This window comes from Eleutherodactylus coqui, chromosome 9, assembly GCF_035609145.1.
Source record: "Eleutherodactylus coqui strain aEleCoq1 chromosome 9, aEleCoq1.hap1, whole genome shotgun sequence".
In the NCBI taxonomy this organism is placed as follows: Eukaryota; Metazoa; Chordata; class Amphibia; order Anura; family Eleutherodactylidae; genus Eleutherodactylus; species Eleutherodactylus coqui.
In genome coordinates this window covers 146,257,694-146,272,612 of record NC_089845.1, presented here as the reverse complement: position 1 = coordinate 146,272,612, position 14,919 = coordinate 146,257,694, and the positions used below count along the sequence as shown (strand labels likewise).

Here is a 14,919-nt window from a genome sequence, read left to right as displayed (position 1 = left end):
TACTGAAAAACTTTAAAAAAATTCTAAGTGGAGTAAAATGAAAAAAAAAACGACATTTTGCCATCTTTTAGTGCGTCTTGCTTCTACGGCGCACAAATGGCAACAAAAACGACATGATAACTTTATTCTATGGGTCGGTACGATTACTACGATGCCAAACTTGTATAGGTTTTTTTTACTATACTCCTCTTTTTTTTTTTTAAAGACATAAAATTTTTTTCAATTATTTTCTGCGGTCATTTTGTGCGCGCAATAACTTTTTTATTTTTCCGTCGACGTAGTTGAGCAAGGTTTCATTTTTTGCGGGATGTCCTGTAGTTTCTGATAGTACCGTTTTGGAATACATACGACTTTTTGATCGCTTTTTATTGCGTTTTTTCTGGGAGACAGGGTGACTAAAAAAATGCATTTCTGGCGTTCTTCATTTCTTTTTTCGAACGACGTTCACCGTGCGGGAAAAATTATGTGGTACTTTGATAGTTCGGACTTTTACGGACGCAGTGATACCAAATACATATTTTTAATTTATTATTTAGATTTTTTAATAATAGATATGGCAAAAGGGGGGTGATTTAAACTTTTACAACTTTTTTTTTTTTTCAATTAAAAAAAAACTTTATTGATTTTTTTTTTTACTTTACTTTGAAGTCCCCCTGGGGGACTTTAAGATGCGATGCTTTGATCGCTCCTGCAGTATGACGTAATGCTATAGCATTACGTCATATTGCTTTTTGACAGGCAGCCTATGAAGCCACCCCACGGGGACGGCTTGATAGGCAGTCTGCTAAGGCAGCCCTGGGGCCTTTCATTAGGCCCCCGGCTGCCATGACACATGCACGGCTCTCCCGATCTCACCGCGGGGGGGCCGTGCGGGACCCCCGAACGATGTTCGGGGGATTTAAATGCCGCTGTCAGAATTGACAGCGGCATTTAAATGGTTAATAGCCGCGATCGGCCGCGCGGCCGCTCGCGGCTATTGCCCGCGGATGTCAGCTGTTATAAACAGCTGATGCCCGCACTGTATGAAGAGAGGTTGCATCGCAACCTCTCTTCATACATACCCCGACGCTCCATGACGTACCAGGTACGTCATTGGTCGTTAAGGGGTTAAGAAATGTTTTTAAATGTGTTAACCAGTGCTAGGTGTAAAGGTAAGGGCTTTCCAAGCTATGAGTACAGGTTCAATACCTCTGAGCATTAGGTATAGGGGCGAGAGACGAGAACATTATCCTCCCACTATATAAGGCACTTGTCAGGCCTCACATGGAATACTGCGTACAGTTCTGGTCACCGGTGCTCAGGAAAGATGTCACTGTACTGGAGGGGGTTCAAAGAAGGGCAACTAAACTAATACATGGAATGAGAGGACTGGAATACCCAGAGAGGCATCCAAATTGGGATTATTTACTCTAGAAAAAAGATGGCTAAGGGGCGACCAAATAACTATGTATAAGTACATGATGGGACGATACAAGGATCTCTCCCATGATCTGTTTATACCCAGGACTGCGAGGGTAACAAGAGGGCATCCGCTACATCTAGAAGAAAGCACGTTTCATCACCAACATAGAAGGGGGTTCTTTACTGTAAGAGCAGTGAGACTGTGGAACTCTCTGCCTGAGGACGTGGTGATGGCAAAATCCATAGAGGAGTTTAAGAGGGGACTTGATGTCTTTCTAGAGCGCTATGATGTTACAGGATATAGACATTAAATAACCAGCGGGGTTGTTGACCGGGGTCTTAAAGTCAGGTAGGAACTATCAAACACTGATCCAGTGATTATTCTGCCCGACATCATGGAGTCGGGAAGGAATTCTTCCCCCAAAAGGGCTAATTGGCTTCTGCCTCATTTGGGGTTTTTGCCTTCATTTGGATCAACAAGGGGGGTGGAAACAGGCTGAACTAGATGGACACTGTCTCCCTTCAGCCCAACATACTATGTTACTATGGTCATGAATGAAAGGGGTAAAGGCAATACCCTACATCCATACACACCCAGCACGGTGCTACTAAACATACAGTGTGCAGATGTACGGAGTAATGTAAGCAATGCAAACCCTGAGCACCTTCAAGCAGCTGATCACCTGTGGGGGCGCCAAGTGTCCTGGGACCCTCACCGATCTGCTATCAGGATTGGCCATCAATACTGCAATCCTGGAAAACTCTATTAAAGTATTTGCAGCCGACAATGAAACAGAAGAGCATTGGTCTGGCAGGCGAGAAGGATGGGTTGCAGAACACAGGTGCCGAAGAACAGCTCTCCGCCCGCTGCCATGTTAGAACGCTTGTTTTACATTGAAGCACATCCTCACAGTATGTAACTTTTATTATTCCCCTACCCTAAACTCGAGACACAAATGAAACCCATTGTAGAAAAATTACGTCGGGCATTGTAACATCAAAACCCCGTCAGATGAAAGCCGGCTACGGCGGTGTTACCTGTTCGACTGCCTGTTTGTGATTTGCTTGTAATAAAGTTATTTCCAGTTTCAAACCACAAACGTTCTGCTCAGCAGACTCCAGACTTTTTGTACATTTTCGGCAGTGTCTCTTTGACTGTTCCAGATCTTCTTGCAGTTTTGCTATCATTTCCTCGTAAAATTCAGCCTTGAACATAAAAAATGTGCAGTTTGATGAAGACCTTTTAAAGAAACCTTTTTTTTATAGCATTTAGGAGATTATTTAAAGATCACCATGTGATTGCGGTAGAAGGCAAAAGCAACCGCTCGCTACTTTGAGCCCTTTTTTTTTCACTTTTTTTTTTTTTTTTTTTTACAGCCCAGAGCTGCTTTTTAACTCTGATCGGGATCTTTAAACAATTCTCTTAAGTTTTCCTATTCCGATGACGGGGGCACACATAAAGTAGCAGCCAATGCCTGACCTGCGTGTGAAGATACAGTTGTAAGGAGTTCCTCGCCAAATGTGTGAATGCAATTTTTCTTCATTCCTTTTATCAGAGAATAGAGCCTGTACAAATAATAAAAGGCATGGGTTTTGTAATCCTCCAGTCATCTAACCTCCCCACAGGGGCAAACAGAAGCAATGTGCAGTTTCATGGTGTCAGGAGCCACAACCAGAGGATTAAAACAAGCCTTATTACTGTACAAGCTCCGATACTCTGTTAAATTACTTATGTGAACAATTCAGATTGCAATACCAATTTTACCTACTGCTCGATGCGCCTACAACAAGGGGGATTTAATAAAGCTGGGACACAGATTACTTTTAGGAAAACTGTGTTCATATTCCGGCTCTGTGTATACATAATAATTTCCACCGAGATATTTCACACTGAATTATAATAAAATTGCGTCCAAAATACAATCTGCTTCAATACGAAGGATTATTCTGTCACCTGAATATATCATTGTTCCCCACAGATTTAGTCGAGAAATAGTAAATTTCGCAGATTTCGAATACAAACTATGAGCTCTCACCATCAAAAGCAAAAAACATTTAGCTTTTAAGTTCTCTTTATCGGTCCGCTTTCTAGTTTTTAATCGACACCACTGCTTTTTGATTGATCTCTAATAAACCTTCATATTCCTAGGTCTACTGCTTGGACCTTCTAGGTCTCTCATTGGCAAGAATAGAAAAAGCCGAGAAGAAGCGGACAGGAGAAACTTGAAACCGCTAGAACAATGGGCCGAGCCGGCGCACCAGAAAAGGACGGGGTTTGGTTGTACGTTACGTTCGGTGACCTGAAAACAAAAGAAATTAGTCTACTGGAATAATGAATAATAAAGAATAATGCTGGAGGTTTAGGAGGGATGAAACGAGGAATGAAGAGTGAACATGTGATTCCTAATAGTTATTCTATTCACAAACATAAAAGATAGGACTTATGCCATAAGATGTAATGGTTTGTTAGAAGATTGTGGACCTGAAGATGAAGGGTGCACTTGAGGGAAATCTAGCAAGTTTTAAGACATACCCAAAACTTTAGAAGGGGTTGGCAGAGAGTTTTAGGAAAAGAAAAGGGTTATGCCAAGAAAGCCCAACCCCTTTGGTAATACGGGGCTTGATCATCCAGAGTTCCGCACTTGGCGCCTGCAGCAAACAGCTGACTTTGCCAGTAAGGCTGCAGCCATCCTGACATTTCCCTACAGTGGAAATGCAGTTTTTGGCAGAATGTCCATTGACATGGACAGCCCTGTAATAACATGATGTCAGAGGTCCGTCCGGTCGGAAGGCACTCACTATTTTGGGACACAGAGGGATTCCCAAGAGAAGTATCTTCTATGACAGGGGTCCCCAACTCCAGTCCTCAGGGACCACCAACAGGTCATGTTTTCAGGATATCCTATGGTAAGAACACCTGTGGTAATGTGTGAGGCACCGACAATAATTACATCACCTGTGCAACACTGAGGGAATCCTGAAAACATGACCTGTTGGCGGTCCCTGAGGATTGGAGTTGGGGAACACTGCTCTATGACATTCATATGCTCTAATAGGGGATGCCTTTTTGGCACAATCCCTTTAGGCTTAAAGCAAGAAATAGCGAGGACCATTGGAATACCGATGCTGCGGCGGTGGTGGATTTAACACGAGTTAGGACTTGATCACATCTGTGTGGATGGTTCTATTCTGAACCTATGTTGCTGATTTCCATGAGAAAAACAGGACAAAAAAGTGCAGCTTGCTACACTATTATGTCATCTAGTGAAATTCAGGTTGGCTGGATGAAAACCAAATGGACGCCATTAGAGTCAATGGGATCCGTTCGGCGAGGTTTGGTTCTGCCGTAAGACGTACCTGTTTGACCAGGCGTTGCCATTTTCCTGCTCCTTGAATATAATAGGAAAAGGACACATCTAGCACTAGTGTGAATTAGCTTGAATACTGGATTCTCTGCTTTATAACACTTGCTGCTCCTAAACTCCCAGACAACCCCTTTAAATCAGATATATATATATTTTTTTTTTACAAATCTCTTGTACAGGGTAGATCTTAAAGGGTCCTATAAGAACATTGTATTTTTACATTAAAACGTTTTGTTTTTTTCCCGTTTTTGGTATTTCTCCCTATATTTGAAAAAAAAAATCATAACTTTTTAAATCAATGAAGCTGTTTGAGGGCTTGTGTTTTGCGGGATGAGTTATATATTTCAATGGCACTGGCACTATGTAACGTGCTATATAATTTACTGAAGAACCTTTAAAAAATTCTAAGTGGGGTGAAATGAAAAAAAAGCGCAATGCCGCCATTTGGGGGGGGGGGGGGGGTCTTATATGATGAGAGGTGAGGAGATGACGACAGAAGAGATCAAAGTGCTTGAGTATATTATGTAGTGAGGCTAACAGACTGGGGGACTAAAAGAAATGGGAAGATGTACCAAGACTTTCCTTTGCACCAGCTTTTCTATAACTCCCCAAAAACTTCCAATTGGCCAGCTATGGTTTAGACTTTCTCTCTAGACTTATACTAGCAATGGCTATAACACAACTGCTGTGCCAACAAGTGAAACTGTGCAAGCTGATATATTGTAAAAACATTTGAGGGCACCTGTTAAGTTTTCTTCAGTTTTGACTGGCTGAGCACACAAGTGAGGACCTCCCAGGGTTAAAAAAAAAAAAAAAAAAAATCTAAAACTTTGTTAAATGGAGCCGCTTCAGAATTACAGTACATAGAAATCAATCCGAGTATTGTTCATCTCAATCTTAGGGTGGATTCAGACGACCGTATATCGGCTCGGTTTTCACGCCGAGCCGATATACGGTGTCCTCATCTGCACGGAGGGGGAGAATGAAAGAGCCAGGAGCAGGAACTGAGCTCCTGCCCCCTCCCTCTCCGCCCCTCTGCACTATTTGCAATGAATGGAGCCAGGACGGTGGCGGGGCTAAGTGTTGGGAATTAGCCCTGCCCCCGTCCCGCCTCTCCCTATTGCAAATTGTGCAGAGGGGCGGGGTGGAGGCAGACAGGGGGTGGGAGCTCAGAGAACTGCTCCTGGCTCTTCCAGGCTCCCCCCCCCCCCCCCCGCAGAGAGAGATGACGTATATCGGCTGGGCGTGAAAACCGAGCCGATATACGTTCGTCTGAATCCACCCTCAATTAGACTACATCTTTATTTTTTGCTTGCCTTTCCTTATCCCTCAGCAGAGGATACAGTAACATGGAGGATCTGGGGAGCAGACTGTAACACATCACTGATATATCCATTCTAGCAGCAATTTTATACTTCCACAACACAACATTTTGACACCAGATGAGAAAAAAAAAATTACCTGTGTTGTGTAATGTTTAATTTGTTTTTCTGCTGAAGAAAGATTGAGGAGTAGGATTTTCATCTGTGCTTGGGCTTCTAGTAGATCACTTTGAGAAGAACTACTTTTTTCCTGTAAATTGTGGATTTCAGTCTCCAATTTCATTATTCTATCTTCTTGTTCTTTAATCTTAAAGATATAATGCAAGATGTAAACTTTTTTTTTCTACAGACATAAGTGAAGACATCTACAGGTGAATCTCAGGAGCCGGCACCATAAATCACTGAGACAATGACTCTTAGAATTCATACAGCCAAATTACCCGGCTGAAATGCTTTTTACTATATTGATTCAACCTCTTGTCTGAATTCGATCCTGATTTTTATGCAAAAGCTGCAGCGTGTAAACATGGCTTGAGATGGCAAATAAAAAAAAAAACAAGGTTGCATGAATACACTTTATTGAAACCGGAGCAAAAATGTCTTCATGTTTCAGTGTTATTTATGGTAACTATCTGCAGTAAATACATAATGTCCAGATTAAATGAGTGTTTTAATAGTGATATACTAAAGCATTATACCAGAAATCATACTTACAGAAAACAAATAAAAGATTGGTGTCACGGCGCTGCGCTCCCTGCGGACGTCATCATGTAACTTCCCGAGATGCCTGTGCAGTAATGTTCCTACACAGGCAGAAGGTCCTGACCTTGATAGGTTGGCCGGGAGGTCTTTCAGTTCAGTCAGCCTATCAGTGTGCAGTTAGGGGTTTTATACCAGCTCCTATTTTCAGATGATTCTGGTTATACTCTTGTGTACTAATCCGTGTCTGTATGGCTAGACCTGGGCTTAGCTGAGCTTTGACTTTCTGGGTCAGATAACTTTGCTACTTGGTTGTCAGATCCTGACTACTGTTTTTGTTGTGTGTTCTCTGTCTTCCTTGATGTCTCCTGCTTCCTATGTGTTTCTTTGCCCCTTTTTCCACCAAGGTTCGCACTAGGAATACTGCTGGGTTCTAGATGCTGTACTACTCTTTTCGAGATGGGTTCGCAGCTGTTAAGCAGAATCCCGTACTTTGATGACGTCACTGCCATGTGATCAGGGGTGGAGCATTTAAGTCATTCACTCGGGATGAGCACCACCGTCATGTGATCAGGAGCGGAGCATGACTGATGTCATCACAGGTACTTCATCTCCACTGCCGTGCTGCCGTATGGGATGAACAATGTATGTAGCAGAGCTGTGTGTGTGATGGCACCAGAACACTGGTACCATAATTTCCTAATAATCACTAGCCTTCATATATAGCTCACACTGCTTTATAACCAAACTAAAAATCACACATGCGATAAGACATAATATTAGCGGGAATCATCGATCTTGGACCAGCATTGGTTCCTAGAAAATAAATGATCTGAGCCACTTTTGCTAGTGTTTAAAAGTCTATAGAAATCTTTGACGCAGCTCGGGAAAGTCTATTTCGACGTAGCCCTCTTGTTCCACAGCACTACCGAAATCAATGAATAACTAACAACTCAAGTCATCACTAACAGGTTTTTGGGTGCATTATAAGGGCCCACAAGGGTTCATTGTATGAAGCACCAGTAGTTCCTCCCCTTATTACCTTATGATATTTCTCAGTGGAATCGCAGAACCAACGGCTGGAAAAGTCCTTAAAAATACAAAGAATACTGCCGTCGACCACATGTTGCCTTCAGGTTCCCGATCGTACTTGTGCCTCTGCTATTACAAAGAGCAGCAATGTCTTGAGGAACGCTTGGTGTATAGACTAAAGACGCAGTTGTGTTTGATCAACTACGTGCCATTAGAAAGTGGTGAGCGAGCGTAGGAAGTAATCACACAACGTTTCAATTTGACCAAACGTTGCAATATCGAGGGAGATGACATGTTTTATTTTCACACTGCCTTTAAAAGTAATGAAATTAGGAGACTTACTCAGACACACCTGAGGAAAATAACTCTCCGCTCCTGACATGGCCAGCAATATTAGCAACATAAAACGGCTTACGCCGGTCAGCTGTTTAAACGAGTGAGCTCACAGCTGCAGTTCTGAGGCGAAGATTATTAAAAAATAATTGTGTATTAAGCCTGGATTAAAAAGGGCCCTATAAAACACACGCTCTGATTTACAGCGAAGGAAGCCATGAAATTCCATTTGCAATTAGAAAATGCTTGCTGAGCACATTATTCAAAGTTCATTAACAGCCCCAGATTTTACCCGCTCTGTGTGCAATGTACCACTAAAAGAAGGTAAAAGTGTTCACGAAATAAAATACACATAGGCTACAGTACTCCATAGTACTGCGGCTGCTCTGTGCCCCCGCGGGGTGATGGGGATGGCTGAGGAACGCCGGAGACGTCACATGAGCATCTGTAGGTCTAGTGCTCGCTTTCTAGTTCTGCATCTACTGTGCAATGAATAGCCTCTTCATCCTTCTAGAGGCGCGCATCTAGTAGCTTGTTGGACCTCCTTTGGCCTTCAGAACCGCAGGCGTAGGTTCTACTTGGTGTTGAAATTGCTCTGATGAAATATTGGTATGCGGACGAGAAGCTGCTTGCTGTTGCTGCAAATTAGGTGGAGTTACTGACAACCACTGAACAGCTGACAGGAAGGGGTCATCGATTCATGCTGCTTACACCAAATTCTGACCTTCCGATCAGCACGGCCCAACAGAAATCTGTAATTATCTGCCCAGGTGATGTTTTTCCATTGACAAGTGATTCACATTTTGGCTCTTTTGCCCACTGGGGTTTTGACTTTCTGTTTGTCCTAGGCAGCAATGCCGCTTCAACTGCTTGCCTGCTGGTGTAGCCCATCTGTGCTGAGGAACGGTGAGTTGTGTATTAGAACACATTACTTGGAACACTATTGCATTCAGTTGCAATGTATGCTTGAGTGCACACCACCTGTTCGTCAGAAAAACTCTTGCCATCCTCCTCTAACCCCATTTGTCAAAAGTTTACGTCCACAGAATACCCTTTTGCGGAATATTTTTTCTTGATCAAACCATTCTCGCCATATTCTCAACATCGTTACATGAGAAATCCTACAAGGTTGGTAGCTTTTTTAAAAGCCTGGCTCTGGCTAGTCTACAAACAATCACCAGACCTCACTGGGAGTTGCTCAGATCGCTCGTTTTTGCCATTCTAATGTGAATTCACACTGAAACTGATCAACGGAAAACTCATTTAATTTTATATTGCACTCTGGGGTGACATGTCTAACTTCCATATGGGAAAGTTCGAATCAAGAAAAGGTAGGTGTCTCTAATAAAGCTGCCAATCAGTGTAGATAACATTTCATGTCTACAGTGAGAAAAGAGCAGATTCTTGCGATGTTCTTGAGGTGCAGCTGACATGTTCGGGCGAGAGTTTGGATGTAGGGGGTAAAAGAGAGATCAGAGTCGAATATGACCCCAAGGCAGCGGGCATGTTGTCTAGGAGTTATGGTGGCGCCACACACTGAGATGGAGATGTCAGGATGAGGTCAGTTAGTGGAGGGTGGAAATACCAGTAAGTCAGTTTTAGAGAGGTTTAGTTTTAGGTAGAGAGAGGACATGGTGTTAGAGACAGCGGACAGACAGTCAGTGATGTTTTGGAGGAAAGGTGCAGAGATGTCATGGGAAGAGGTGTAGAGCTAGGTGTAGAGATATAATATATCCACCGCATTTCCCTGATCAACGCAGTCAGTGATACTATCATAGAAGGAAATGAGATTCTTCTGGCATGACTTGTTTGTTACAAACCCATGCTGGCTCTGGTTAATTACTCCATTTTTATCCAAGTACTTGCATAAATGCTGTTTAATTTGTTCAAAGATCTTTCCCGGTATAGAAGTCAGGCTCACAGGCCTGTAGTTTCCTGGATCCACTTTCTTCCCTTTTTTGAAGATAGGGACAACAATTGCCCTTTTCCAATCTTCTGGGACTTCTCCTGTTCTCCAGGAATTTTCAAAGATTGTAGCGAGCGGCTCAGCAATTACCTCAGCTGCTTCCTTTAAGATCTAGCCTAATAATATAGAATGTTCTTCAGACCAATTTGTGGCCCAGGGTCTTGTAATCACCATTTGCCAATGCACATCAATCACCAACTGCATTTGCTTCAACAGAAAGGTGGGCCTAATATTTGTTCAAGTCTTACCATAGCTTTTATTGACTTCAATTGAGAGAGCCATGCACAAATAGCCATTTCTTCACTGATGGCGATATCTCTCGGTAAGTGAGACGACCATCTATCAGGTATTTATCACATGTCTAGTAAATGCTTACATGGATGAGAAGGGAATATCCCTTTAATAGCGACATTTTTAGGCATTTTGCAATTGTAAAAAAAGGCATAGGGAAAACTGACAGTATAAGATACATATCAAAAATGATTATTTCCAAAGTCGTAACTAAACTCTCAGATGTATAAAAGCTAAGCAATGAGTGATAGAATTATGCGGTTTTCCCCATAAATACCTAAGTGTGTTGTAATGCACATGCAGTAAGCCAAAAAAAGAATTAAAATAAAATTGCTTCTTCCCTGAGGAGCTGTGAATATGCAGATACAGTAAATATTGAGGAAAATTGTACAATAAGAAAGAAATATCCACGTCATACCCTTCTTATCTCCAGTCCTGCATTGCTTATCAGTCATTGGGAGATTACACATAGTTTTATCCTGAACAGCTGGCACATAAACACTGCAGTCAGACACATGAGCAACAAAAACCGTGGGGCTGTGAGAGCGCAAGATCAGAAGTCAATCAGATGAAAAAGTCTCTTATGACTTTCTGCATTCTATCCACTACTGTAGAGGCACTGACGTGCTGAGGCCGGTGTCTACTGTACGCCGTCTACTCGCACGATGCATACTGCGCCACAAATGATGGTTGTAAGGGTGCTCATTGTGCATTACAAATGGCATGAACTTTGTTCTCTGGGCCAGTACACTTACAGGGATACCAAATTTAATTTTTTTTTTTAATGTTTTACTACCTTGGGGCTCAGTCACACAGGCGTTTTGTCACACATTTTTTTTTGTGCGCATAACGGATGCACTCAGAGAAATCGCGTGACCTAAGCGGGTGGCACGGCGGAAAAACCGGCTGCTAGCAGCGTTTATCTGCCCAAAGGGCTTGGTGACACAGGCGTTTGTACGCTCAAAAAGAGCGCTGCCCGCTATCCTCTGCCACAGCTGTGGCACAGGAGAACGATGTTCTCCCATTGAATTCAATGGAGCCGGCAATACAGCTGGCTCCATTGAAAGCAATGGGCTGCCGGCAAGCGCTGTATTATTTTTCGGGGAAGGGCTTCAAATAGAAGCCCTTCCCTAAAAACCATCCTAAAAAAAGTGTAAAAAAAAAATCTACACTCACCTCTGCAGCTGCCAGGGCTCAGCCACGTCCAGCCGGCTCTACTTCTGCACTACTTTCAGTAGTATTCATCATTCATTCAATAGCTGAGAGCTGCCCCTGATTGGTCACAGTGCTCAGCCAATTAGAGGCAGCCCATTCAGCAAGCGGGGATTTTAAATCCCCGCCTGCTGAATACTACTGAAAGCAGTTCAGGAGAAGAGCCGGCTGGACGTGGCTGAGCCCCGGCAGCTGCAGAGAGGTGAGTATAGATTTTTTTTTTTTTTTTTTTTACTTTTTTGGATGGTTTTCAGGGAAGGGCTTATATTTAAAACCCTTCCCCGAAAATCAATACAGCGCTTGCCGACAGCTGTATTGCCGGCTCCATTGAATTCAATGGGAGAACATCGTTCTCCTCTGCCACAGCTGTAACAGAGTCCAAGAAATTCTAAATTCTGTGCTTGCGGATTCTCTAACGGTGGGGTCGGACCTAGCATTACATGAATTTTTAGTTGCGGATTTCACCCTTCGGCACTTCCGAACCACAAAAGGCATGCGGCAGATTTGAAAAATCAAAAAATTTTATTTCTCATTTACATGTGTAAGGGCTCTGGAAAACTTTATTCACATGTATTGTACTGTAAACTGTGACAGCAAACCCATCATATGTGCAGGTGGTCTAAGGGAGGACATTTTTGAGGGTCGTTCTGTCTTTCATTACTAAAGAAATCTGATCAATGGTGTTTCTCACAACAACAAATTGTCTCTTTACCTCGTGGAACTCCTCGTGAATGGTAAATCATCTTGGCCATTTGTTCTTAGATGATGGTTTCTACTTTGAAGGGTGTCAGTTTCAATACTGCATAACTGCTGACAACTCTATGTGGGGACAAGGGAGCAGCTCTACAGCATACCTGAATGTGTGCTGTCACAATTAGCAGCTTGCAGAAAACCTTACTCTCCTTTACATCGCATGTGCCACGAGGGGCGGGACTTCTCGCCGAAGCACCACGAGGTCGGGACTTCTCGACGAAGCACCACGAGGGAGGGACTTCTCGACGAAACACCACGAGGGAGGGACTTCTCGACGAAGCACCACGAGGGCGGGACTTCTCGACGAAGCACCACGAGGGCGGGACTTCTCACTGAAGTGCCCTCTGCATTTTCCATTTAATAGCTGCATTGCCTTGATTGGGGGCCATATTGTCCAATTAGGAGACCGTTATGGCTGTTAATCAAAACAGTGCACTTTAGAGAAAGGGTCCTACCCTCATGGCCCTTGTGGCAGCAGAGACATAGGAGATTAAAGCAGCATACAGGTAACAGTGCAGAACTGCTCCCCAGCCCTTCCGTAGGCCTATCAGCAGTTTTGCAATGTAAGAATTGCTCTCAAACACAGATAACAATGACCTAAAGGTCTCCTGATGGAGTTTTCTCTGCATGTCCCCTCCGCATGGGACATTTCCGTATCATCAATGATATCCCAGCGTTCTCTAGTGACCATTTGAATACCGAAGCATGCATAAATATAACGTCTTACCAGATGAGAGTCGGTCTTCTTTCTGGACTTCAAATTTTCGACTTCACATTCCATGTCTGACGCTTGTTTCTTCAACTTGCCTATCAGATGTTGCCCATCTTGGTGATGAAGCTGGCTTTGGTTCAGCTCTTCACGTAAACCTTTCACTAGATTCTCAGAATTTTCAACCTGCAAGATATTAATCCAAGGACTCAGTCAAGATGGATTTGCAGTCTATGCCTGTATTAGTCTCCCTATGCCAACTTGGCTTTCTCCTTAAGGAACAGCCTTATCCCCCAGACCCAGTCTATGAATGTAAACTGACTGTTTCCATTGACGGATGGAAAACAAATTTGAAAAACTGAACGTAAATTAGCTATATATCTTCATTATAAAATGATTAAAGGGGTTCAACAACTGCCCCCTGGTACAGTCCTCCTACAGCTGCGGTGATTGTCTCCTGTTTTCTCCTAGCAATGCACCTTGTTTGGCAGAGGTCTCCCTACAGATCCGCTCCAGGAGAGGCTGCACCTTACCAGGTGAGCGCATACCTTATTGTCCACACAGTCAATCCTACTCTGCGGACCACTGTAGTATGGGACACCTATTATTAATCTTATTCCAGTGGCAATACTCTGCTGCTCCCTCCCCCCTCTCACAGCATGAGTCTAGCACAGAGGGGAAAAAAAAGACTCTAGTATCCTTCTGTTCGCACAGAGGACACTTCTCTCCTGTTCTGAGTTTTTGCTACTGCATTAGTTATTCCTTCAATGTAAAGACTTGGTGGGTGATAGCGAGTATTATATGAAGCGCTGCGGAATAGGTTATATAAATAAAGAGTATTATTATAACGGGCTCAGGAGCCAAGCCTGCTTCAGGCCAGGTAGATGCCAGTTGACACCCAGCTGCAACTGTGGGGTGTCGGTGGCAGCCATAAGCCTAGGGAAGGCTCCTAGCATTGCCATGTATTGCGGTATATGCTACAGGCAGCGCTTAATAGACTATTGTTAAAATACAATGCAGTATTGCTATATATTGTAGAAACAATCAAACTATTGTAAGTTCAAGTCCTGTATGGGAGCTAAAAAAATAAATAAAATTAAGATAAAAAAAAAAAAGTTAAAAGAAACTTTTTTTTTACATGAGAAATGGAAAAGAAACATATTTTGTATCGCCGCATCCACCATGAAAGTCCAAACTATTAAAATATCTAATTCTCTGCCCTACACAGTGAATGTCATAGAAAAAAAAAATAATGCCAGAACCAGGTTTTTTGTTTTTGTTTTTTTATTTAGACACAACATCTTCTAAAAACAATTGAATTAAAAGTAATCAAAGTTGTATCTACCCTAGAGATGAGCGAACGTACTAGTTTAGGGCGATTTCGCAATCGAGCAGCGCTTTTTTCGAGTAACTGTCTACTCGGGCGAAAAGATTCGGGGGGCACCGGGGGTGAGCGGGGGGTTGCAGAGGAGAGTGGAGGGGGGGGGGAGGGAGAGAGAGAGAGAGCTCCCCACTGTTCCCCACTGCTACCACCCGCTCCACCATGCCGCCCCCCGGTGCTCCCCGAATCTTTTCGCCCGAGTAGTCAGTTACTCGAAAAAAGCGGTGCTCGATTGCGAAATCGCCCTAAACGAGTACGTTCACTCATCTCTAATGAACCCCTAAATAAAATAACAACTATAAATTGTCCCGCAATAAAACAATGCCTCATACAGCCACAGCGACAGAAAAATAGAAATGTTATGGGTCTTAGAATCTGATGACAGAAGCCATAATTTTATTAACCCCTTTAATGCTACAGGACGTACATTTATGTCCTGGAGGTTAGCGGTTTGT

The 14,919-nt window shown here is 43.1% G+C and overlaps 1 protein-coding gene across 1 annotated transcript in view; it reads right to left on the bottom strand.

Moving 5' to 3' along the window:
* LOC136578489 (polyamine-modulated factor 1-binding protein 1-like) overlaps positions 1-14,919 on the bottom strand; it is a 372,216-nt gene that overhangs the window by 217,701 nt on the left and 139,596 nt on the right. The window contains exons 15-17 of the mRNA XM_066578603.1: positions 13,102-13,269; positions 6,228-6,395; positions 2,440-2,607 (exon numbers count right to left, since the gene is read on the bottom strand). Coding sequence (XP_066434700.1) covers positions 2,440-2,607; positions 6,228-6,395; positions 13,102-13,269 — 504 coding nt within the window. The remainder of the gene's footprint in view (positions 1-2,439; positions 2,608-6,227; positions 6,396-13,101; positions 13,270-14,919) is intronic.